At 36.9% G+C, this 24,227-nt stretch overlaps 1 protein-coding gene across 2 annotated transcripts in view; it reads left to right on the top strand.

The window, feature by feature from the left end:
* Positions 1-24,227, top strand: part of Rttn (rotatin) — a 155,401-nt gene that overhangs the window by 71,599 nt on the left and 59,575 nt on the right. For both annotated transcript variants that reach the window (XR_015046039.1, XM_021150514.2), the window contains exons 28-33: positions 2,051-2,270; positions 9,040-9,168; positions 9,825-9,935; positions 16,125-16,283; positions 17,840-17,911; positions 20,583-20,772. Coding sequence is in view for 1 of the 2 variants with exons in the window: in XM_021150514.2 (XP_021006173.1) it covers positions 2,051-2,270; positions 9,040-9,168; positions 9,825-9,935; positions 16,125-16,283; positions 17,840-17,911; positions 20,583-20,772 (881 nt within the window). In the remaining variant the exon portion in view is untranslated. The remainder of the gene's footprint in view (positions 1-2,050; positions 2,271-9,039; positions 9,169-9,824; positions 9,936-16,124; positions 16,284-17,839; positions 17,912-20,582; positions 20,773-24,227) is intronic.

The raw sequence follows: 24,227 nt of genomic DNA on the forward strand, positions 1-24,227 counted from the left end.
AACTAAAAATAGATCAAGGACCCCATCATAGACTTATAACCAAGTCTGATAAAGTATGGAATATACTAAGTGGCAAAAGAAAGGAACTTTTTCAACAAGACTTTTATAGTGTAGGCATTTAGACTCGCAATGAGTAAAAGGGATATCATGAAACTGAAAAGGTTTTGTACAACAAAGAACATCAAGGTTGGGGTAAAGGGCACACTACAGAATGGGAAAAAATTCTTTACCTGCTATGCCTCTGACAAAAAGGTTAATGTCTAGGATATAATGAAATCATAAAAGTAAACATCAAGGAGATAGAGAATCCAATTTAAACATGAAACATGGAACTAAAAAGAGAATTCTCAACAGAAGAAACACTTTAAAAAATTTTCCACTAGCAATCTGGGAAAGTCAAAGTTTTTAATTCTTCAAGAATTCATACACTGTATGTTGGTCATACTTATACCCCTCCTCCAATTCTCAATTCCTCCTGGGAGTGTACTTGGCATACCACATTATCACAACATTCTGAGAGGGATGAGATGTGTACTGGCTAGTTTTGTGTAAACTTGACACAGGCTGGAGTTATCACAGAGAAAGGAGCTTCAGTTGGGAAATGCCTCTACGAGATCCAGCTGTAAGGCATTTTCTCAATTAGTGATCAAGTGGGGAGGTCCCCTTGTGGGTGGTGCCATCTCTGGGCTGGTAGTCTTGGGTTCTATAAGAGAGCAGGCTAAGCAAGCCAGTAGAAGCAAGCCAGTAAAGAACATCCCTCCATGGCCTCTGCATCAGCTCCTGCTTCCTGACCTGCTTGAGTTCCAGTTCTGACTTCCTTTGGTGATCAACAGCAATGTGGAAGTGTAAGCCGAATAAACCCTTTCCTCCCCAACTGCTTCTTGGTCATGATGTTTGTGCAGGAATAGATACTCTGACTAAGACACTCCCCCTGCTCCACAACCCACCCACTCCCACTTCTGGGCCCTGGCATTCCCCTATACTGGGACATAGAACTTTCACAGGACCAAGGGCCTCTTCTTCTATTGATGACCAACTAGGCCATTCTCTGCTACATATGCAGCTACAGACAGGCGTCCCTCCATGTGTTTTCTTTGATTAGTGGTTAAGTCCTAGGAGCTCTGTGGGTACTGGTTACTTCATATTGTTGTTCCTCCTATGGGGCTGCAACCCCTTCAGCTCCTTGGGTACTTTCTAGCTCCTTCATTGGGGACCCTGTGCTTTGTCCAATGGATGACTTTAAGCATCCACTTCTGTATTTGCCAGGCACTGGCATAGCCTCTCAGGAGACAGCTATATCAGGCTCCTGCCAGCAAAATCTTGTTAGCTTCTGCAGTAGTGTCTGGGTTTAGTGGTTGTTTATGGGATGGATCCCCAGGTGGGGCAATCTCTGGATGGTCATTCCTTCAGTCTGCTCCACACTTTGTCTCTGTAACTCCTTCCATGGGTATTTTGTTCTACCTTTTAAGAAGTATGGAAGTATCCACATTTTGGTTTATAATCCTATAACCAGCAGTAATAAAAAATTTCTGGCTTTATTCAGTATTTTGATATGTAGGATATTTATGAATTACATATCTGAATTCATGTCTAGGTATTTAATTTTAGAAATTTTTTCTTTAGTAAAATAAATGTTTCTTTTATGACTGTTTTGCTTATATGTTTAGATTTTTGGGGGGTAAAGGTGAATTTTAATTACACGAAAACTTTCATAATAGTGACTTAAGTATAGTATTAAAATAGTCAAGTTAAAGTTACTTGAAACATGTACTTTTTAATTTCGGCTTTCTGCTTCATTACAGGGTGGTAATGCTACTATGTACTTTCATGTATTTTCAATGTAACAATGGACTTGTTGCTTATTTTTTCTTGACTTACCTTTGTTGATAATTTTTCTATGCTTCCCTTGAAAAATCTTATGTTGAGAAGAAATATTTTCTATCATCTTTTCTACTCATACTTTCTACTTGCACCATTAAAAACATCCTCAGCTGCTAAGAGAGTACCTGCACACTTACTGTTGTGGTTTTCCTCTTTTTTCCACAAATAGGAAATGCTTGGAACTGTTTTACGTTTTCCAAACACAGCTGTCTCTGAAGCTACTCCAGTGCCTCAGAGTCACAGATGCTCCCCATTTCTATGGCTTACCTTCATTGGAGAGGACCTTAGCAGGGATGGCTCACCTCACTGCCTTCCCTGGGTGGAGTGCACACTCTCCTCTTTCAAAGCCACTTGAGATTTGTGGGAAGTACTTGTCCGGTCTCCTGGAGGTAAGTGAGAATGACAGTTCTAACACTTAGCTACTGTTTATTGGTCATTTTTATTTCAATGCCAAAAACAAATAACAAATACTGTTATATTTAAGGTAGATTCTAATATAGTATACATATAACTTATAATGTTACAGTGTTTTAATTTTTTAAACAAACATGTGCAGTCATATTTTGAAGAAAAACTAAGACTTATCCTAAGTCTCTTTATGGAAGTGACTTTTTTCATTTATTTCATTTAGCCTGCTAACATTTTATTTTTACTTTTCTGTGTGTTGGGAAAGGAAGGGATGGGGTTGTTTGTGCTGTGACACAGGTGTGACTACCAGAGGACAACTCAGAGCAAGCAGTCTTTTCTCTCCTTATTGCATGTGAGTCCTAAGATTAAACTATGTTCATCAGGCATGGTAGCAAGCACCTTTATGTGCTGAATCATCTCACCAGCCCTGTTCAAATTTAAATTATGGAATATAACACATATTCAGAAATTACACAAAATTAAACAATAGCCCCGTGTGTTATTACATAAAACACCCACTTGATTGCCCTCAAATCTTGAAATAGAACCTAGCTGACAACTCTGGCATGTTGTCAATCATGTTTCTCTTGATAACATTCCTGAAGGATTTTGATGGCTGTCTAAGTCAGGGTTTCTATTTCTGCACAAACATCATGACCAAGAAGCAAGTTGGGGAGGAGGGTTTATTCAGCTTATACTTCCACATTGCTGTTCATCACCAAGGAAGTCAGGACTGGAACTCAAGCAGGTCAGGAAGCAGGAGCTGATGCAGAGGCCATGGAGGGATGTTCTTTACTGGCTTGCTTCCCTTGCTTTCTTACAGAACCCAAGACTACCAGCCCAGGGATGGCACCACCCACAATGGGATGGGCCCTCCCTCCCTTGATAACTAATTGAGAAAATGCCTTATAGTTGGATCTCACTGAGGCATTTCCTCAAGGGAGGCTCCTTTCTCTGTGATAACTCCAGCTTGTGTCAACTTGACACACAAAATCAGCCAGTAAAATGGCTTGACATACTTTTCTTTTTTTTTTTTTTTTTTTTGGTTTTTTCGAGACAGGGTTTCTCTGTGTAGCCCTGGCTGTCCTGGCACTCACTTTGTAGACCAGGCTGGCCTCGAACTCAGAAATCCGCCTGCCTCTGCCTCCCGAGTGCTGGGATCAAAGGCGTGCGCCACCACGCCCGGCTTGACATACTTTTCTTTTTCATTTTTGGTAGTTTTATAATTCTATCTTCTGTCTGCATACAAAATTTTTTCTGACTTTAAAAAATGTACAAATGGAATTATTTGTTTGTTTCAACAATATCCATAGGAAATTTATTCTTTTGTTGCTTTTAGGTGGAGGTTAATTTTTTATAGTAATCTACATACTACAACAATGAATTGCATTTTTTAAAAATATTGTTAGGTAGAGACCTAATTTTGATACTGTTGCTATGAAATTATTGCCTTTTGGTGAAAATGTAGATGTTTTATATATATATATATATATATATATATATATATAATTTTTTTTCTCATTCTTGTTGATTTGTGGAAATAATGTTTATTCATTGACTCTGTACTCATTAACCTGTTTCCAGTTTCTAAGCAAATGTCTTTAATTCTTCACTTATTAATAGATTTTGTTCATGAAGTCATTCATGCTGGAATCTTCTATTTGGGAATATTATAATGCATTGAGTTTTTAGTAGATCTATAATTAGACTATTTTGTGTTTTAGTAAGTTATATTTTTCAAGAATTAAAAATTTAGTTCAAATCATTATCTAAAAATTCTTCATCTCTAAAATGTCTACTGCATCTATAGTTGCTACTATCTTACTATTAATTATCCTTTCTCTATTTTATTTTTTTTACATCATCTCACCAGTGCTGATATTTGTTACTGTTACAAAGGAGTCAACCTTCATCTTTGATTCTCTGTCCTGCTTTTCCCTATTAACTTTTACTTATATAGAAAAATGCATTTATAAAAAGTGTACAGCTTTACCAATGTTTTTAGGTACAAACTTCACTAATATCTACTTTTCTTCTCTTATTTATTTATTTACATTCACTGCCCCACTCCCAAACCTCCCCTCCCAGTCTTTTCCTTCCAGAGTCTCTCCCTCACTCCCTCCCCTTCTCCTCTGAGAGGGTGGAAGCCTCCCCATAGGTATCCCCCAACCATGATACAAGTCTCTGCAGGGTTAGGCCTGCCTTCTTTCACTGTGCCAGTCAAGGCTGCCCTATTGGGGAATGTATTCCACAGTCAGGCCATACCTTTAGGGACAGGTCCTTGCCCCCTCCCCCCAGCTCCAATTGTTGGGGGATCATATGAAGTCTGAGCTGCACATCTGCTACATAAGTGCTGGGGTCCTCAGTCTAGCCCATGCTTGCTCCTTTTTGTTTGGCGGTTCTGTCTCTGGGAGCCCCCAAGGATCAAGGTTAATTGATCAAGGTTACTCTGTTGGTCTTCTGGTAGAGTCCGTATCCTCTTCAGGGCCTTCAATCCATCCTCCAACTCTTCCTTAAGAGTCCCTGACCTCCATCCAATGTTTGGCTGCAGGGATTTGCATCTCTTTTTGTCAGCTGCTGGATGGGGCCTCTCAGAAGACAATTATGCTAGGCTCCTATCAGCAAGCATAATAGAGTATCATTAATAGTATCAGGGATTGGTGCTTGCCCATGAAACGGCTCTCAAATTGGGCCAGTCATTGATTGACCATTCCTTTAGTCTCTGCTCCATCTTTGTCCCTACATTTCTTTTAGACAGGATGTTCTTAAGTAAGCCCCTTTGTCTCTTAGTAGATTAGAAGCATGACCTTAATTGTCTTCTACATTTATCATTCAGCTCAAAGTATTTCCAACATGATGTATTTAGTTGAACTGAAATATGGTTGTACAAAGTTTTCAGAGAACAACTTTACTATAGGGTACTAGCAGTCTTGCATTATGCCTAGCTGATGGAAGTCAAAGCAGAATTGTCTGATATAGCTCTGCAATTTGAAAACATCTTCATGGAACTGTCAGATTAATTCTCATGTATGTTCACTATTGGAAGTTTGTTATGAACTTCTAAGCCTATTTTTCTTTTCTTATTTTTATAGCTATATATATTTTATTTTGAAAGCATAAAATGCTTTCAATCTTTTTTATTCTTTAGGATATTATACAAGTTATTTTCATCCTGGTTTCTCTCTCCCTAGTTCTTCCCACCTCTCCACCTGTCTACTTTGTGTCCCTTTTCTTCTGATTTATTTTATTTTATTTTGCATTTTGCATTTTCTGTTATTATTGACTGCTCATTCAATAAAGCTTTCCAGCAAGGACTATTTGGCAGTTTCTGTCTTTTATGGATGCCAATCTCTTCACAGAGTCTATATCTTAGTTGTTTCTTTTAATGAGCCTTTTCTTTCTCACAGCTATGTGCTAAGTATTGTTTGCTAGTCTGTAGGTGACATGTACCTATAGAAGCTTAAAGATGTCACTGTTATTCAATACATAATCTTTCAGATACATTGTATTTTCTTTGTTGTACATGTCTCATCATTAGTTTATGATAATGATCCATTTGGACCATTTCCACTCCTGGTGCTTATCTGCATGCTTAACAAATGATTTTGATCTGCATTTACTCCTAAAACTTTGTTCTGTTTTTTAAAATGTCTTAAAAGTGCAAAATTTTTTAGAAGCATTATGAAATTCAGTATAAATTTTGCTGTAGCCTCTTCAAAAAAGTATACTTTTTCTTAATTATATATACCAAGAAAGATATACTGTAAGTTTACTCATTAATTACTCCATGCTACCAGGTGTTTGTAATCAGAAATATGTGATTTTTTTGTATATTAGCCAAAGAGTTGGTTATAATTGTTGTTTAAAAGTTAACTTCACTAATGGATTTAAAATATAATTCAACCTACAGGCACCTAGTATACAGTATTAACTATAGTGTGATTTACAAAAAAAGTAATTTTTATGATACATATCTGCTCAAATTTATTTATTTATTTTTATTATTTTAAAAAATTAATTGTTTTACTTATTTATATCTTAAATGTTTCCCCCCTTTTGGTATGTGTGTATGCATGTTAATATGTGTAGGAGTCCAGAGAAGGTGACAGATTCTCTAGAGTTGAGTTACAGGAATTGCCTGATGTGGGTGCTGGGAATTTAATTTGGGTATTCTGGAAGAGTATCACTCTTTCCTGACCACTGAGACATCTCTTCAGCACCACCATGCATCTCTTAAAAAAATTATATTCAGATCTACAATACATGAGGAACTACAATTTAAAGTGAAGCTAAATATTTTTCTGTTTATATTTTGAAATTGTCAGATACACTTTTATTTGTAAGATTACATAAGATTTTGATCACAGCTGTCCTTCAAACTCTAGAAATTAAAATTAGGTATTCATGATAATGAATAAAGTATAAGTTAATTCTAAATTCAGAAGGCAGTAACTTCATTCTAAGTTTAGTTATCTTGAAATAATAAATGTTGGCAGAATGTATTGACCAAGGAATAGACAAAAATATTACCTATTTTCTAATATTCCATAGTTATGAAAATTTTGATTAATAAGTACCGATTTGGAATAAATAGTTGTTTGTTTAATGCTTCATTGAAAGTAATGGAAAATGTATGTCTTTATATTCAATTACAGGTGGTTAATGTCAAAAAGTCACTTTTTGTTAGAAATTATAGCTGAGTTACATTTAATCTAGGATTTTCTGTTCAGTTAATTAAGGAATAGGTCTCTTTAGTGTATACTGTCCAAACTTAAAATATTAAGGAGAAAGTAAAGTTTAAATGAGTTGATATGTCAAGAGATATTGTTGTTCACACTGATTTGCTTAATGCTTGTAACTGAAGCTGATCCCTTCTTTGAAAGAACTGCTCTTCCAACATCAAGTCCTATTATTTCTATACAGCAGATCTGATATTTGCTTTTTGCAGTAGTATATTATTTTCAGCTATACACAACTAATTATGATATGTAAATAAACATTGATATTTATTGATATATTGATATATTGATATTGTAGATAAAAATTGATATTTAAAATCACCTACATGATCTATAATTCCAGAGATCTGTTAAATAATTCCAAAGTTATTACCAGGTATTATGATCTAAAAATAATATTATTGCAAAGATGGTAAGAAGAAAATGGTAAGGATTTGATCACTCAGGATTTTAATTTTTAGTGTAGTCACATAAAACTTAAGTTTTTAATTGTGAAAAATATCATATAAGCCTACATTTTGGAAAATTAGTTGAGCCTATGAAATAGTTGGTCACAGTTTTTAACTCCTGCCTAGTCTTGTTTTCTAAGAGATAATTTTTAAATTATCCATTTATAAAACATTTTATTTTTGGTCAAAGCCCCTTAGTTTTATATCAGCAAGTTATTTTTAAAAAGTATATATATATGTGCTTATATATAAACATATATTCAATTATATATCTAATTAAAATTATATTTATAACTTTATATATAATCACATCATAATTTATAGACACACATATACATGTTATATATCCAAACACAAACATATATATAATAATTGTTATATATAATTTCCTTTGCTTCATGAGTTGAAGAAACAAATAAAAGAAACCCTAAAAGAACCCCAAGGGAGATGATTTGAAGCAGCCCATGTGGAGGTTTACTATGAAAGACAGCAGTGAGGCCTTAGTCAATGCCAACACTTACAGTAGTGTTAGTTCCAAAACCAAGTAGTATTGTTTGTTTGGACACACAACAGAAATTTTATTCAGAGGTATTGGGCCTAAACATGGCATCTTTTTAAAAAGAAATATTATAACTAAAAATAATGTTTGTCTTGCTGAATTTTTATATTTTAAGTTAATAATCTATAAAGATTATTTTGTAATCACTTCACAGTTAGTTACCAAGCCCCTGCTTGGGAACAATGTACTATTCATACAGAAATGGTTCAAGGATATTGCCACATAATTGAAAGAGTTTTCTAAATCAGGCATCAGGACTCTTCTGATGTAGTTGCTTAGTTAAGGGTATCCCTTCACAAGAGAAATGCTTCTGTGTTGTTACTGTTGGAGAAGTGTCAAACCTCTCCAGTGTGTGAGAAAGAAATTACCTAAAGACCACCTTTGAAATAATAAGCATTTACTCAAATGAGTAGTAGCAATGCAAGCTCTCTCAGAAGTAAATACAGTGTCCGTTTACATTTAACACAGTTTAGCATAACCCTGGTAGGCAATGCATTTTATAGAGCTAGTAATTTTATGTATATTTTTCAACTTCACATTTTTAAAAATTAGATTAAAAATGCTACAGCAAGCTGGGCATGGTAGCGCATGCCCTTAATCCCAGCACTCGGGAGGCAGAGGCAAGCGGATTTCTGAGTTCGAGGCCAGCCTGGTCTACAGAGTGAGTTCCAGGACAGCCAGGGCTATACAGAGAAACCCTGTCTCAAAAAAAAAAAAAAAAAAAAAAGCTACAGTACTTAACAATATTATATTCATACTTTAAGTATTAAAAAAAGTTGTAAGAAGATTCTAAATATACATTGTTTGAACAAATTCCAAAGTTGAAAAAATTTAAAAACATTTTTTTAACTAGGATAAAATTTACCACTTTAGTCACTATTAAATGAATTAACAGGATTGTTTTAAATTTATACAGCTAATGTTTGATAAGATAAGCGAAAGATAGTTACTATTATATGCCCTTAAGAAATCCACTATAAAATTGCTTCTATTTGCTTTCTAGGTTATTACTTCCTTTTATGTGGAACGGGGAGGAAATGCTATGTCCTTCATGGGGAAAGGCGTTACGAAGAGCACAGGTCTTTGCTTACTTCACTTATCCCATGAGATGATAGTCCAGTCACCAGGCTCGGTAAGAAAAACTGACAGATAGATGACAAGTTCAGACGACAAGTTGCCATCATCTGAACGTTGATTGAAAAGAAAATGTGCTGTTTTAAACCTATGAGCTTGCTACATGAAAATGTTATTTTTGACTTGGTACAAGACGATAAGAATTATTTACTGGTTGTTGAGTGCTGGAGAGATGGCTCAGTGGTAGAGAGTGTTTGCTGTTCTTTCAGAAGGCCTGAGTGGTTCTTAGCACCCACACACATTGATTGACTTGCAATTGCCTATAACTCCATCGACAGGGGATACAAGGCTCTTGTCTAACATCTGTAGGCAACTGTATACACATGACACACACACACATCGCACACACACGTACACACACACACACAAACATAAACAAAAATAAAATCTTTATGACAACAGTTATTTTGAGTTACAACACTTCTCAGACATTATATGTGTCTGAATTTATTTTAAAAAATTATTTTGGTTGAAATCATTAAGTAGAAGCCTGTGTTGAAAAAAAATTTTAAGGGAAGCCAAGATTTTCTCTTGTATTGTTTTGACCAAAATTACTAAAAATTTTAGTTTTTGATCTTCAAAAACTTAATGAGTTTTTTTTTTTTAAGCTGTCTAAATTTACTTTAAGTACTGTGTTCTTGGTTTTCATTCTAGGAGTGGATGCCACTTTGGTTCTTGCCTTTGGGTAGTCACAGTGAAGAACATGCCCCTACTCAGCAAGGATTGGCCTGGCTAATTCCCTTATGGGTTGATAGAGACCCAGAGGTCAGTATGGAGGAATACCAAGTATATTATATCTAAATTGAAAAGCAACTGAAACAAAACAGATTTACTTATGTAATATTGAGGGTTATTGTAATTGATAAAGCTTGTTTTATTTAGCCGCTGTATTTCCTCAGGCAACCGTAGAGAAGCACTGTTGACAGAGTTATTGCCATAAGAATTTCTTGCTTTACAGTTTTGTTGACTGGAAGTATAAGGTCTGTGTACCAGCACAGTCAGGCTCTGGAGAGAAAGGGCCCTTATTTTTACTTACAGATACTTGTCTTTTTGCAGAATATCCATAGGGCTTTTAACTGTACATGTGTCGACAGTTACCAGTTTGGTTGTGGGAAGGATGTTATCGTTAAGAGTTCATTTCATTCTAATTATCTTGAAGAAGCCTTATTTTTTTTTATATTTTTTATTACGTATTTTCCTCAATTACATTTCCAATGCTATCCCAAAAGTCCCCTATACCCTTCCCCCCCACTCCCCTACCCACCCATTCCCACTTTTTGGCCCTGGCGTTCCCCTGTACTGGGGCATATGAAGTTTGCAAGTCCAATGGGCCTCTCTTTCCAGTGATGGCTGACTAGGCCATCTTTTGATACATATGCAGCTAGAGTCAAGAGCTCCAGGGTACTGGTTAGTTCATAATGTTGTTCCACCTATAGGGTTGCAGATCCCTTTAGCTCCTTGGGTATTTTCTCTAGCTCCTCCGTTGATCCATCCAATAGCTGACTGTGAGCTTCCACTTATGTGTTTGATATTTCTTTTTCTTTTTTTTTTTTAGGTATTTTCCTTGTTTATGTTTCCAATGCTATCCCAAAAGTCCCCCATACCCACCCACCCCCAATACCCTACCCACTTACTCCCCCTTTTTGGCCCTGGCATTCCCCTGTACTGGGGCATATAAAGTTTGCAAGTCCAAAGGGCCTCTCTTTCCAGTAATGGCTGACTAGGCCATCTTTTGATACATATGCAGCTAGAGACAAGAGCTCCGGGGTACTGGTTAGTTCATATTGTTGTTCCACACATAGGGTTGCAGTTCCCTTTAGCTCCTTGGGCACTTTCTCTAGCTCCTCCATTGGGGGCCGTGTGACCCATCCAATAGCTGACAGTGAGCATCCACTTCTTTGTTTGCTAGGCCCCCTGCATAGTCTCATGAGAGACAGCTATATCTGGGTCCTTAGAGCAAAATCTTGCTAGTGTATGCAATGGTGTCAGCGTTTGGAAGCTGATTATGGGATGGATCCCTGCATATGGCAATCACTAGATGGTCCATCCTTTCGTCACATCTCCAAATTTTGTCTCTGTAACTCCTTCCATGGCTGTTTTGTTCCCATTTCTAGGAAGGGGCAAAGTGTCCACACTTTGGTCTTCGTTCTTCTTGAGTTTCATGCATTTAGCAAATTGTATCTTATAACTTGGGTATCCTAAGTTTCTGGACTAATATCCACTTATCAGTGAGTACATATTGTGTGAGTTCCTTTGTGATTGGGTTACCTCACTCAGGATGATGCCCTCCAGGTCCATCCATTTGCCTAGGAATTTCATAAATTCATTCTTTTTAATAGCTGAGTAGTACTCCATTGTGTAAATGTACCACATTTTCTGTATCCATTCCTCTGTTGAGGGGCATCTGGGTTCTTTCCAGCTTCTGGCTATTATAAATAAGGCTGCTATGAACATAGTGGAGCATGTGTCCTTCTTACCAGTTGGGACATCTTCTGGATATATGCCCAGGAGAGGTACTGAGGGATCCTCCGGTAGTACTATGTCCAATTTTCTGAGGAACCGCCAGACTGATTTCCAGAGTGGTTGTACAAGCTTGCAATCCCACCAACAATGGAGCAGTGCTCCTCTTTCTCCACATCCTCGCCAGCATCTGCTGTCACCTGAATTTTTGATCTTAGCCATTCTGACTGGTGTGAGGTGGAATTTCAGGGTTGTTTTGATTTGCATTTCCCTGATGATTAAGGATGTTGAACATTTTTTTCAGGTGCTTCTCTGCCATTCGGTATTCCTCAGGTGAGAATTCTTTGTTCAGCTCTGAGCCTCATTTTTTAATGGGGTTGTTCGATTTTCTGGAGCCCACCTTCTTGAGTTCTTTATATATATTGGATATTAGCCCCCTCTCCGATTTGGGATAGGTAAAGATCCTTTCCCAATCTGTTGGTGGTCTTTTTGTCTTATTGACGGTGTCTTTTGCCTTGCAGAAGCTTTGCAATTTTATGAGGTCCCATTTATTGATTCTTGATCTTACAGCACAAGCCATTGCTGTTCTATTCAGGAATTTTTCCCCTGTACCCATATCTTCGAGGCTTTTCCCTACTTTCTCCTCTATAAGTTTCAGTGTCTCTGGTTTTATGTGGAGTTCCTTAATCCACTTAGATTTGACCTTAGTACAAGGAGATAGGAATGGATCAATTCTCATTCTTCTACATGATAACCGCCAGTTGTGCCAGCACCATTTGTTGAAAATGCTGTCTTTTTTCCACTGGATGGTTTTAGCTCCCTTGTCAAAGATCAAGTGACCATAGGTGTGTGGGTTCATCTCTGGGTCTTCAATTCTGTTCCATTGGTCTACTTGTCTGTCACTATACCAGTACCATGCAGTTTTTATCACAATTGCTCTGTAGTACAGCTTTAGGTCAGGCATGGTGATTCCACCAGAGGTTCTTTTATCCTTGAGAAGAGTTTTTGCTATCCTAGCTTTTTTGTTATTCCAGATGAATTTGCAGATTGCCCTTTCTAATTCTTTGAAGAATTGAGTTGGAATTTTTTCAGGATTGCATTGAATCTGTAGATTGCTTTTGGCAAGATAGCCATTTTTACTATATTGATCCTGCTAATCCATGAGCATGGGAGATCTTTCCATCTTCTGAGATCTTCTTTAATTTCTTTCTTCAGAGACTTGAAGTTCTTATCATACAGATCTTTCACTTCCCTAGTTAGAGTCACGCCAAGGTATTTTATATTATTTGTGACTATTGAGAAGGGTGTTGTTTCCCTAATTTCTTTCTCAGCCTGTTTATCCTATGTGTACAGAAAGGCCATTGACTTGTTTGAGTTAATTTTATATCCAGCTACTTGATTGAAGCTGTTTATCAGGCTTAGGAGTTCTCTGGTGGAATTTTTAGGGTCACTTATATAAACTATCATATCATCTGCAAAAAGTGATATTTTGACTTCTTTCTTTTCAATTTGTATCCCCTTGATCTCCTTTTGTTGTCGAATTGCTCTGGCTAGGACTTCAAGTACAATATTGAATAGGTAGGGAGAGAGTGGACAGCCTTGTCTAGTCCCTTCAAGAAGCCTTATTTCCAAACATTGGGAACTAAAGCTTTCACTGAGACTGGAGGGTCACCTTTCAATTTAGCTTTCCAACTCTGTTCCATTACAATTCATATCCATCTTAAGTAAGTACATTAGTCTCTGTAAATAGATTTACAAAACAAAACTTAACTCACTGCAATATCAACTTTAAACTCTGAAGTCCAAAGTCTTGTGTGAATATTATCTAAATCAAGAACAGATGAGAATTCATGTATTTTATCCCAAGGAAATAATTTGTTCTCACCTAGAATGCTATGAAACACAGATATATGTCACTGTGATTATAGAATAGTTGTAGGGTACACATTCTAGTCTCAGAGGCAGTAGTAAGAATGGAAGAAGTGAGGTTCCAGAGCAAGTGTACATGCTGGGGAAGCAAAATTCCATTAGCACTGAAGACTTGAGCCCTTTGTCTTGTGCATTTTAGGCCCTCTGGAGGAATATGCTCAGGCCCCAGCTTTCTGCAACTTAGTGGGTAGCCTGGCCTCTTCACACTGTCTACCTGGGCCCCACCTGTGTTGTTGTTGTTAAGGATAGCACCATAGTCCCTGAGGTACTGACTGGACTGGGCCATACTGGCCCAGTGAAACTAGAAAGGCAGCGCAGCCTTAGAAACTGAGGCTGTTGCTTGCCTTCATGCTAGGGTAGGAGTGGCTCACCTAAAGATTTCTGAATTATATTTGGAGCTATTATTGTTCTTGAAGAGTACTACACACTGACTATGGAATCTAAGCCCCACATCTCCCAGTCATTGTGGTTCACTTTCTTGTTCTCTACCATTCCACACTAGCACTGTCTTTGCTGATCCATTCTCATCTTCATTCTGGCTACTGCTAAAATGTCTAAATGTCACTCATAACCTCTTCATGAAACAGTTATTCAGCCATACCTCTGGCCTTTCCAGAACAAGAGTTCTCATTTTGTACATAGATAACCTAGAATTTTCTTAATCATATATAATTGCCCCCCCTATAAATGCATCTTTAATTCCTTTTTCAAATCACACTTCTTTTGCATTTTGCTATAACAACTCAGGCGGAATTAATACACTCAGCACTTTGCTTAGAAATATTTTCAACTATGTGTATAATTTCATTGCTCACAAAAACTTAACACTTGAACACAGTTCGACCACTTTTACTTATATTTGGATAAAGCAGCTTTATCTTATTATAACAAGTGCCAGAGTGAAACTACTTAAAAAAAGGTCAAGGTTTATTTTGGCTTACAGTTTTGAAAGTTTCACTCTCATCACTTTTGGTTATAGCAGTGTCTTGGTGGGAGCTCACAGAGTAGCACACCTGCTTGCCTTCTGGAGGCTGAGCTGCAGAGAGAGAGAAGGTAGAGGGCCAGGGTCTCAGGATTCCTTTATGGGCATGCTATAATATGGTTAAAAAGACTTCTAACTGCCTATCCTTAAAGGTTCTACCGTCTGTCAATGATTGCGTGGACTGGGAACTACACATTTAACACACAGGCTTTTGATGGTTACTTGTGTAAATCAGAGTACCTTCTTTTAAGGATCATCCTTCTACCATGTAGTCATTACTTTCTGATATCACTGCAGAGTCATCCTTCCAGCTCCCCTTCTTGGTATGAACCTGGAGTCTTTCAGACTCTAACTTGTTGTATAGTTCAAAAGTTAACTTCTATGTCATTGGGTATTTGTTTCAGTATAGTTCTTTTAAAGAGAAATAAAAAAACCTTATATTAATGTTCTCAGGTTCCCATAATAAATGCCACAAAATGGTTTGCTCATGTTTCTGGAGGCAGCAGTTCAAGGCTCACAGTTGAATCTTGGGAGACTTCCTTCCCACTGTGTATGACTAAGTTCTCATTACGTGTTCAGTGTTCATGTTTCCTCTTCTTGTTGCAGGCACTTGGTGAAAGGTCTCTCTCTCTCTCTCTCTCTCTCTCTCTCTCTCTCTCTCTTCCTCTCTCTTCCTCTTTCTTTTTAAGAGAGCCACCCCACTTCATTTTAAAAGCTTAGTAATATTTAAGTGCCATTTTCTACATAATTTACATTATTTAGCCAATGATGTTGAGTAAGAAATGGTGGATCTTATTAAAACTCTTGGTTTATAGAAGTATTGTTTGATCTGAACTTAGAAGGTACACTTGGACTTTGACTATTTTAAGACTATGTTATTTTTATTCTGTAATTCTCACTAAAAATGTATTTTTGACTCAAAATTCAGAAATGCAGCAAACTGTTAACTTAAATAGCAGTTAATGCTATGGCCAGCAGTACTGTACCAGCTTAAGGTTTTTTGAAAAAAATTTTTTCTGTTAAAATAACTTGAGAAAGTACTACATGCCCTATAAGGAAATGTAATTCATCTATATAGTTTTGAAATGAATTATTACAAAGTTAAAACTATTTATTTGGAAAAATACTGCTAACTTAAAAAATAGAGCAAATATATTTTTTAAGAATGTGGAATAAATAGAAATCATGTTCAAATGCTTTCCTTAAAATCCTTGTGAATTATAATTCCTTTAATGCTTGCTTCTAGCTATCTAGGCTAACCTCATGTAATATATGATTATAGTGTACTTATTTTTCAAGTCAATGACTTTTCTTTACTCCCAACCCTGATAGGAATTTTTTTAAAGCTAATGACATACCCACACACATGTAGGACACTTCTTAGTGTCCTTTGGTGTGTAGGATTGTAAAGCCAATGCCATTTTCATAGCCAAGTAGGACACTGTTTCTGAGTGTCATTTAGTATATAGAATGTAAAACCAGTGCCATATTTGTGCAGTTCTCATAGTTCTCTTGTACCAGAAGGACAACCTCATGGTAGGAAAGAGTATATTGGATTTGATATCTTTGTCTTTATGTGACAGGTGAGATTCACTTCACTGGGGTTGGGATCAGCACTGACTACTACTGAAGCTGGCTGTGTGGCCTTGGCAAACAGTTGTCAGAATATTTCTGGTGGGCTCTGGGGAACCGTGGTGAACATTCTTCTGGATCAATCAGAATGCAGTCTGGTGCGCCGGGAGGTATGTCTGTTTTAGCCGCCAAATCCACCTTCCCATAGTCTTTATTGTCACAGAACTCTATTGCAAGAGTGCCTATAAGCCTCATTTGACTTGCTCTTCAGCAGAGTGGACTGAGCAAAAACCATTATTTATTTTGCTTGCAAAAAAATTAAAATGAAAACTGATTTACAGTAAAAATTCAAGTCCTTTATTCTGATAAAATTAAGGCAGAATATTTTAAATTTTTTTATTAAAATTAATTAATTCTGTATATGTGTACATATGCTTGTGTACATGTTCTGCTGTGGAGCTCAGAAGACAAATTAGGAGAGTCAGTGCTCCTTCCTTTTTGTGGGTTCTGGGGATAGAATACAACCTTGGCAGCCAGTGCCTTTACTAGATGAACCATCTTACTGTCAGAGAAATTATATATTTTAATGTGAACTTTTCTTTCCCATCACAAAATAATTCACAAAAAATGGTTTTTACCTCAACATTTTTAAACATTTAATGTTTTAGACCCTTAATAATCATAAGGTATTTTCAAAATAACATCTCACAGTATATGTCAATGATACTTGAGAAGAAAATAAACACTAACTTAATTTGTGTTTTAAAATTATTTATGTCATTTACTTGTGGTCATATGTGTGCCTGTGAAGGTCAAAGGGCAAGTCCCTAGAGTCAGTTTTCTTTCACCGTCTTGTGGGTTCTAGAGACCAAAGTTGGGTCATCAGTTCTACCCACAAGGGCCTCTACCCATTGAGCCATCTTGTCAGTTCAAATTGGCTTTTTGTTGTTGTTTTATTGCTGCTTTTGGGGTTGGGTTCAGGTGATGATGTATCCTAGTAGTTTTTAAAATGACAAGCAAATAGTTCTCATAGGGTCCTGAAGACATCAGCAGTTCCTGGCCCTCCATTACCCAGTGGGTAATGCATAAGCCCTGTTTTCTTGTTAGTTGCTGTCATAGTTTCAAGGGGTGATTCTTACGCTTATGGATTTTTCTTGATTTGATAATTTTAAACTTTTTAAGTTGACTTCCAGTGAAGATGGATAGAAAGTTTACTCTTAGAATTTTTCACATTCTTGTTATTCTCTTAGCATGATTATAGCAAATCTTCCACTGAATGAAAATCAGTTCTTATATTTCTATGATTATTTCATTCTGTCATCTTATATTCTGATAGGTAAAGTTGGACATTTATACCTTAACTGTATTAGGAACCTTTGTATGAAAGAAGAGGAAATTGAGGGAGAAGGCACATGTTTGCTATCTCTGTTGTAACCCTACATAGGAATTTGAAGACTATGTGTATTTCTTAAATGCTTCTAGAATGTCTTATACTAGTCATTTTTTTTTGTCTAAAATTAAATTTTGAAATGGTAAAACTATATTTTCTTATGGAATAACTGCATGATTTGGTCATCACCTAATTCAGTTATCACCTAGAAGAAATGCACAGTATGAAACCTTGTGAGGATCTCAGCTTGTACATTGTTATTTAATTACAACAATCGGTTATTTCCAAGATGACAGCAAGATGGCAGCATTGACATTTTGTGTTTTTAATTTTCAGGCTGCATTTATTCTTCAGAATCTCCTTGTAATTCCAATGCCTTCAGAAATTATAAAGGATTATACTTGGCAGGTAGGTATAAACAGTTATCAATCTAGCAGATCTTTATATTAATTTAAAATTTTCAGCAAATGTGTGCAACTAGCCCTTTGTGTCAAAGGATTTCATGTTTGTGGATTTAAGCAACCAGGAACCAGGAGCCAAAAATATTCAAGAAAAAGTAATTGTACAGAACAATTGTATACATATATACATAGATATACATATATGTATGCATATACATATGTATATGTATGTATTTCTCCTTAAACAGTATAGCATGACAAGCACATACAATAGCATTGTTATTGTAAATGACTTAGCTTTTAAATTAAACAGCAGAATATGCATAAATAATATGCTAAGTTTATTACTTAAAAACCTGTGTGTATGGCAGCAAGTACTTCTTAACTAGAGGGTAGCAATTGTTTGATGCTTGCTCTTGAGTTAAACGTTTTCCTGAAATGTAAAATGGTGGCCCAGCAAAGGTGGAAGGAGGGAACTGATTTTGTAAAGTTGTTCTCTAACCTCCATACATATGGTACATGTGGCACATGTATAACCCCCATTACACACATACCATATATACACACAATAAATTTTTAATTAAAAAATTTACATTTATTTATGTCATGTGTATGAATGTTTTGCCTTCATGTATATGTGTGAATCATATTTGTGCCTAGAACCTATAAAGGTAAGGGGAAGATGTCAGATCACTTGGAACTGGACTTACAGATGGCTATAAGTCACCATGTAGGTGCAGACTAGCCATGGGCTTTTCTAGCTCTATTCTTTGTAATGCCTAATTAGTTTCACTGCTTCTACTAGAATTTGAATGTTACTGAATAGGTCACGTTCTTACTGAATTCCCAGCTCACTGTAGGCTTCAAGGATTTTCTAGGAACCATTGGAACACTGGTGGAGGTTTAGCTATATGTCAAAATCAATCCTTAAAGGCACTCATAATAAAACAATACTGAAAGAGAGCACATGGATCCATGCACCAGACTAACACGGGGACAGGGTTTGAGTATACGGGCTATTGGAATTATTGGAATGCCAGTCTCTGGATGGTCATTCCTTCAGTCTCTGCTCCACACTTTGTCTCTGTAACTCCTTCCATGAGCGAAGTATCCACACTTTGGTCTTCCTTTTTCTTGAGTTTCATGTGTTTTGCAAAAAGGTTCCAGGAGTCTGTTTCCGTGAAACTCTTTGCCTTGTGACTGCTTCCAGGCTTTTAGGCCTATCAAGCAGACTGCACTGGAGTGGACTTAGCACTTTGTCAAAGATCAAGTGACCATAGGTGTGTGGGTCCATTTCTGGGTCTTCAATTCTATTCCATTGATCTACCTGTCTGTCAATGTACAAGTACCATGCATACAATTTGCAAAACACATGAAACTCAAGAAAAAGGAAGACCAAAGTGTGGATACTTCGCTCATGGAAGGAGTTACAGAGACAAAGTGTGGAGCAGAGACTGAAGGAATGACCATCCAGAGACTGCCCACCTGGAGATCCATCCCATAAGCAATCACCAAACCCAGACACTTTTGCAGATGCCAACAAGATCTTGTGGACAGGACCGTGATATAGCTGTCTCCTGGAAGGCTCAGCCAGTGCCTGACAAACACAGAAGTGGGTGTTCATAGTCATCCATTAGACAGAGCACAGGGTCCCCAATGAAGGAGCTAGAGAAAGTACCCAAGAAGCTAAAGGGGTTTGCAGCCCCATAGGAGGAACAACAATATGAATTAACCAGTAACCCCAGAGCTCTCTGGGACTAAACCACCAATCAAAGAAAAGATATGGAGGGACTTGTGGCTCTAGCTGCATATGTAGCAGAGGATGGCCTAGTCGATCATCAATGGAAGGAGAGGCCCTCAGTCCTGTGAAGGTTCTATGCCTCAGTATAGGGGAATGCCTGGGCCAGGAAGCTGGAGTGGGTGGGTTGTGGAGCAAGAGGAGAGGATAGGGGATTTTCGGAGGGGAAACTAGGAAAGGGTTAACATTTGAAATGTAAATAAAGAAAATATCTAATAATAATAATAATAAAGAAGTTCTTTGGTAAATTTCTCTCAATGGTGGTATTAACACAGTGTGGAGCTCAATAATGCTATATAAGGCAAACCAATACTTACATGTCATTAGTGAAGAATAGTGAGGTAGAGCAAGGCAAACCAATACTTACATGTCATTAGTGAAGAATAGTGAGGTAGAGCAAAGCAAACCAATGTATCTCCCCCAACTGTCTGTGGGTCATATTTATTATACTCCTTCATCACATGTCCTTTCATTTACCTGCTATAGCAAAATATCCTTTCACCTATGTCTGCTCCAGGAAAACATTCTTTCACATGTCTGCTCCAGCAAAATATCCTTTTACCTGTTTCTGCTTTAGGAAAATATTCTTTCATGTGTCTAGTCTCGCAAGATATCCTTTTATCTGTGTGCTTCAGCAAATGATCATTTTACATGACTGACTTTCCAAAGAAACTGGAAGTTTCCACTTCAGATATTTAAGAAGCAGAGATCAGTAAAGAAAAGTACTTTCTCTTCTAGTCTAAGGTTCCATACTAGAAGAACTGTAGTAGGACCTGTGGCACCTTTGTCCTAGTAGTGAGATGCAGTGGCTTTTTTTTTTTTTTTCTTTTTCTAAGAAATGAGTGTTTAAATCAGTATGTTTTCTCTGTCTTCCACACAGGGCCCCTGTGTCCATGATGAGGATTCTGGCCTGTCACTTTCAGGAAAACCTGCCCTTCAGGCCCTTTTATATCACTGTCGTTTCTATGAACATTTGACTCACATGGTGAAACATTGTTATGTAGGAAGATATATCTTTGATTTTAATTTTTCTGCTTTTACTGAAACTTCAGAATACAATGATTTAAATGGTAAGTATAATACCTTTATTATTATTATTATTATTATTATTATTATTACAAATTATACCTTCTGTTAAATAATGTTGAGAAGCAAGGAGATGACTAAGTCGTTAAAACAGAAATGGAATGACTGAAGTTTGGATCTTCAGCACCCAAGGTGTACACATCTGAAATCCCCAGAGCAAGCTCTCTAGCTGGTCATATTGATAAGCTCTGTATTCCTGTGAGAGACCCTCCTTTAATATAGGAGTGTTAAGAGAAACTGTGGAAGACATGAAGTAAACCTCTGACTTCCACATTCAAGAGCACACATGTGAATACTTAAATAATCATGCATACCACCTACACATGTGTTCACTAAAGAACATTTGGAAAATTGTCAAAGATTCAGCAGAAAAAATTATCTCTTGTCCTGCAAATATCCCAGAGAATACCCCTGATATGATTTATTTCTTACCATCTTTTTTCCCAATACGATGTTTGTTTCATGTTTTATGCACATTTTCTTTTTAGTTTATTTCTCTAAACATTGCCCGAACATTATTCTGTGTTATAAATTCTTCATGGAAGCCATGGTTGACATCTTCTTAATGTTTCATAAGTTATTTTATGGCCTTCAGTAAAGTTTATAGCTTTTTTTCTGTAGTACAATCATCAATATTTTTAGGACATCCATTCCTTGGCACTCTTTAGGTTTTTTTCCTTTACTTTTCATATGAATGAGATCTTTTCTATCTAAGTCTTCTAATTTATTTGACAAAAGTCTAAAAACATATTTATTTTTGATATGTCTTCAATTTATTAGAACATCTTGCTGAAAGCTTTTTACTTCTCTTATAGATATTCTCATTTTCTAAGTTTTATATATTAATACTTTTTAGATTTTATAAAAATGAATACCCATTTAGCATACATTACTTTAATTTTAAAATTAATATTTAGATATAATGTTTAGAATCTTAATCTAACATGGAAAAAGTTCAATAAAAAATAAAAAAACATCAGATATATGACATTATTCCCTATCTAATGAGTATGTATGTGCATGTAATTATAATAAGATTTGTTTATGTCTATATGCATATATATTATAAAGAGTAAGCTGGCCAGGCAGTAGTGGCACATGCCTTTAATCCCACCTCTTGGGAAGCAGAAGCAGATGGATTTCTGAATTTGAAGCCAGCCTGGTCTACAGAGTGAGTTCCAGGACAGCCAGGGCTATACAGAAAAACCTTGTCTTGAAAAACCAAAAAAAAAAAAAAAAATAAAATAAAAAAAATAAAATAAAATTCTATTTTAATTAAATGTGTATTTATAATTATTTAAATTTATAATTAACATTCTTATCCCCTTCTTAGGGGAGTTGAAACTTTTTTTTTTAAATTTTTAATATATTTTTATTACGTATTTTCCTCAATTACATTTCCAATGCTATCCCAAAAGTCCCCCATACCCCCCCTCCTTCCCTACCCACCCATTCCCATTCCTTTGGCCCTGGCATTCCCCTATATTGGGGCATATAAAGTTTGCAAGTCCAATGGGCCTCTCTTTCCACTGATGGCCGACTAGGCCATCTTTCGATACATATGCAACTAGAGACAAGAGCTCCGGGGTACTGGTTAGTTCATCATGTTGTTCCCCCTATAGGGTTGCATATCCCTTTAACTCCTTGGGTACTTTCTCTAGCTTCTCCATTGGGAGCCCTGTGATCCATCCAATAGCTGACTGTGAGCATCCACTTCTGTGTTTGCTAGGCCCTGGCATAGTCTCACAAGAGACAGCTATATCTGGGTCCTTTCAACAAAATCTTACTAGTGTATGCAATGGTGTCAGCGTTTGGAAGCTGATTATGGGATGGATCCCTGGATATGTCAGTCTCTAGATGGTCCATCCTTTCATCACAGCTCCAAACTTTGTCTGTGTAACTCCTTCCATGGGTGTTTTGTTCCCAATTCTAAGAAGGGGCATAGTGTCCACACTTTGGTCTTCATTCTTCTTGAGTTTCATGCCTTTAGCAAATTGTATCTTGTATCTTGGGTGCCCTAAGTTTTGGGCTAATATCCACATATCAGTGAGTACATATTGTGTGAGTTCCTTTGTGATTGTGTTACCTCACTCAAGATGATGCCCTCCAGGTCCATCCATTTGGCTAGGAATTTCATAAATTCATTCTTTTTAATAGCTGAGTAGTATTCCATTGTGTAAATGTACCATAATTTCTGTATCTATTCCTCTGTTGAGGGGCATCTGGGTTCTTTCCAGCTTCTGGCTATTATAAATAAGGCTGCTATGAACATAGTGGAGCATGTGTCCTTCTTACCGGTTGGGACATCTTATGGATATATGCCCAGGAGAAGTATTGCTGGAACCTCCGGTAGTACTATGTCCAATTTTCTGAGGAACCGCCAGACTTATTTCCAGAGTGGTTGTACAAGCTTGCAATCCCACCAACAATGGAGGAGTGTTCCTCTTTCTCCACATCCTCGCCAGCATCTGCTGTCACCTGAATTTTTGATCTTAGCCATTCTGACTGGTGTGAGGTCTCAGGGTTGTTTTGATTTGCATTTCCCTGATGATTAAGGATGTTGAACATTTTTTCAGGTGCTTCTCTGCCAATCGGTATTCCTCAGGAGAGAATTCTTTGTTCAGTTCTGAGCCCCATTTTTTAATGGGGTTATTTGACTTTCTAGAGTCCACCTTCTTGAGTTCTTTATATATATTGGATATTAGTCCCTTATCTGATTTAGGATAGGTAAAGATCCTTTCCCAATCTGTTGGTGTTTTTTTTGTCTTATTGATGGTGTCTTTTGCCTTGCAGAAGCTTTGCAGTTTCATGAGGTCCCACTTGTCAATTCTCGATCTTACAGCACAAGCCATTCCTGTTCTATTCAAGAATTTTTCCCCTGTGCCCATATCTTCAAGGCTTTTCCCCACTTTCTCCTCTATAAGTTTCAGTGTCTCTGGTTTTATGTGAAGTTCCTTGATCCACTTAGACTTGACCTTAGTACAAGGAGATAGGAATGGATCAATTCGCATTCTTCTACATGATAACCGCCAGTTGTGCCAGCACCATTTGTTGATAATGCTGTCTTTCTTCCACTGGATGGTTTTAGCTCCCTTGTCGAAGATCAAGTGACCATAGGTGTGTGGGTTCATTTCTGGGTCTTCAATTCTATTCCATTGGTCTACTTGTCTGTCACTATACCAATACCACTCAGTTTTTAACACAATTGCTCTGTAGTAAATCTTTAGGTCCGGCATGGTGATTCCACCAGAGGTTCTTTTATCCTTGAGAAGAGTTTTTGCTATCCTAGGTTTTTTGTTATTCCAGATGAATTTGCACATTGCCCTTTCTAATTCGTTGAAGAATTGAGTTGGAATTTTGATGGGGATTGCATTGAATCTGTAGATTGCTTTTGGCAAGATAGCCATTTTTACAATGTTGATCCTGCCAATCCATGATC

Source organism: Mus caroli, unplaced genomic scaffold (genome assembly GCF_978045245.1).
Source record: "Mus caroli unplaced genomic scaffold, Mus_caroli_1 scaffold_19, whole genome shotgun sequence".
NCBI classification, from domain to species: Eukaryota; Metazoa; Chordata; class Mammalia; order Rodentia; family Muridae; genus Mus; species Mus caroli.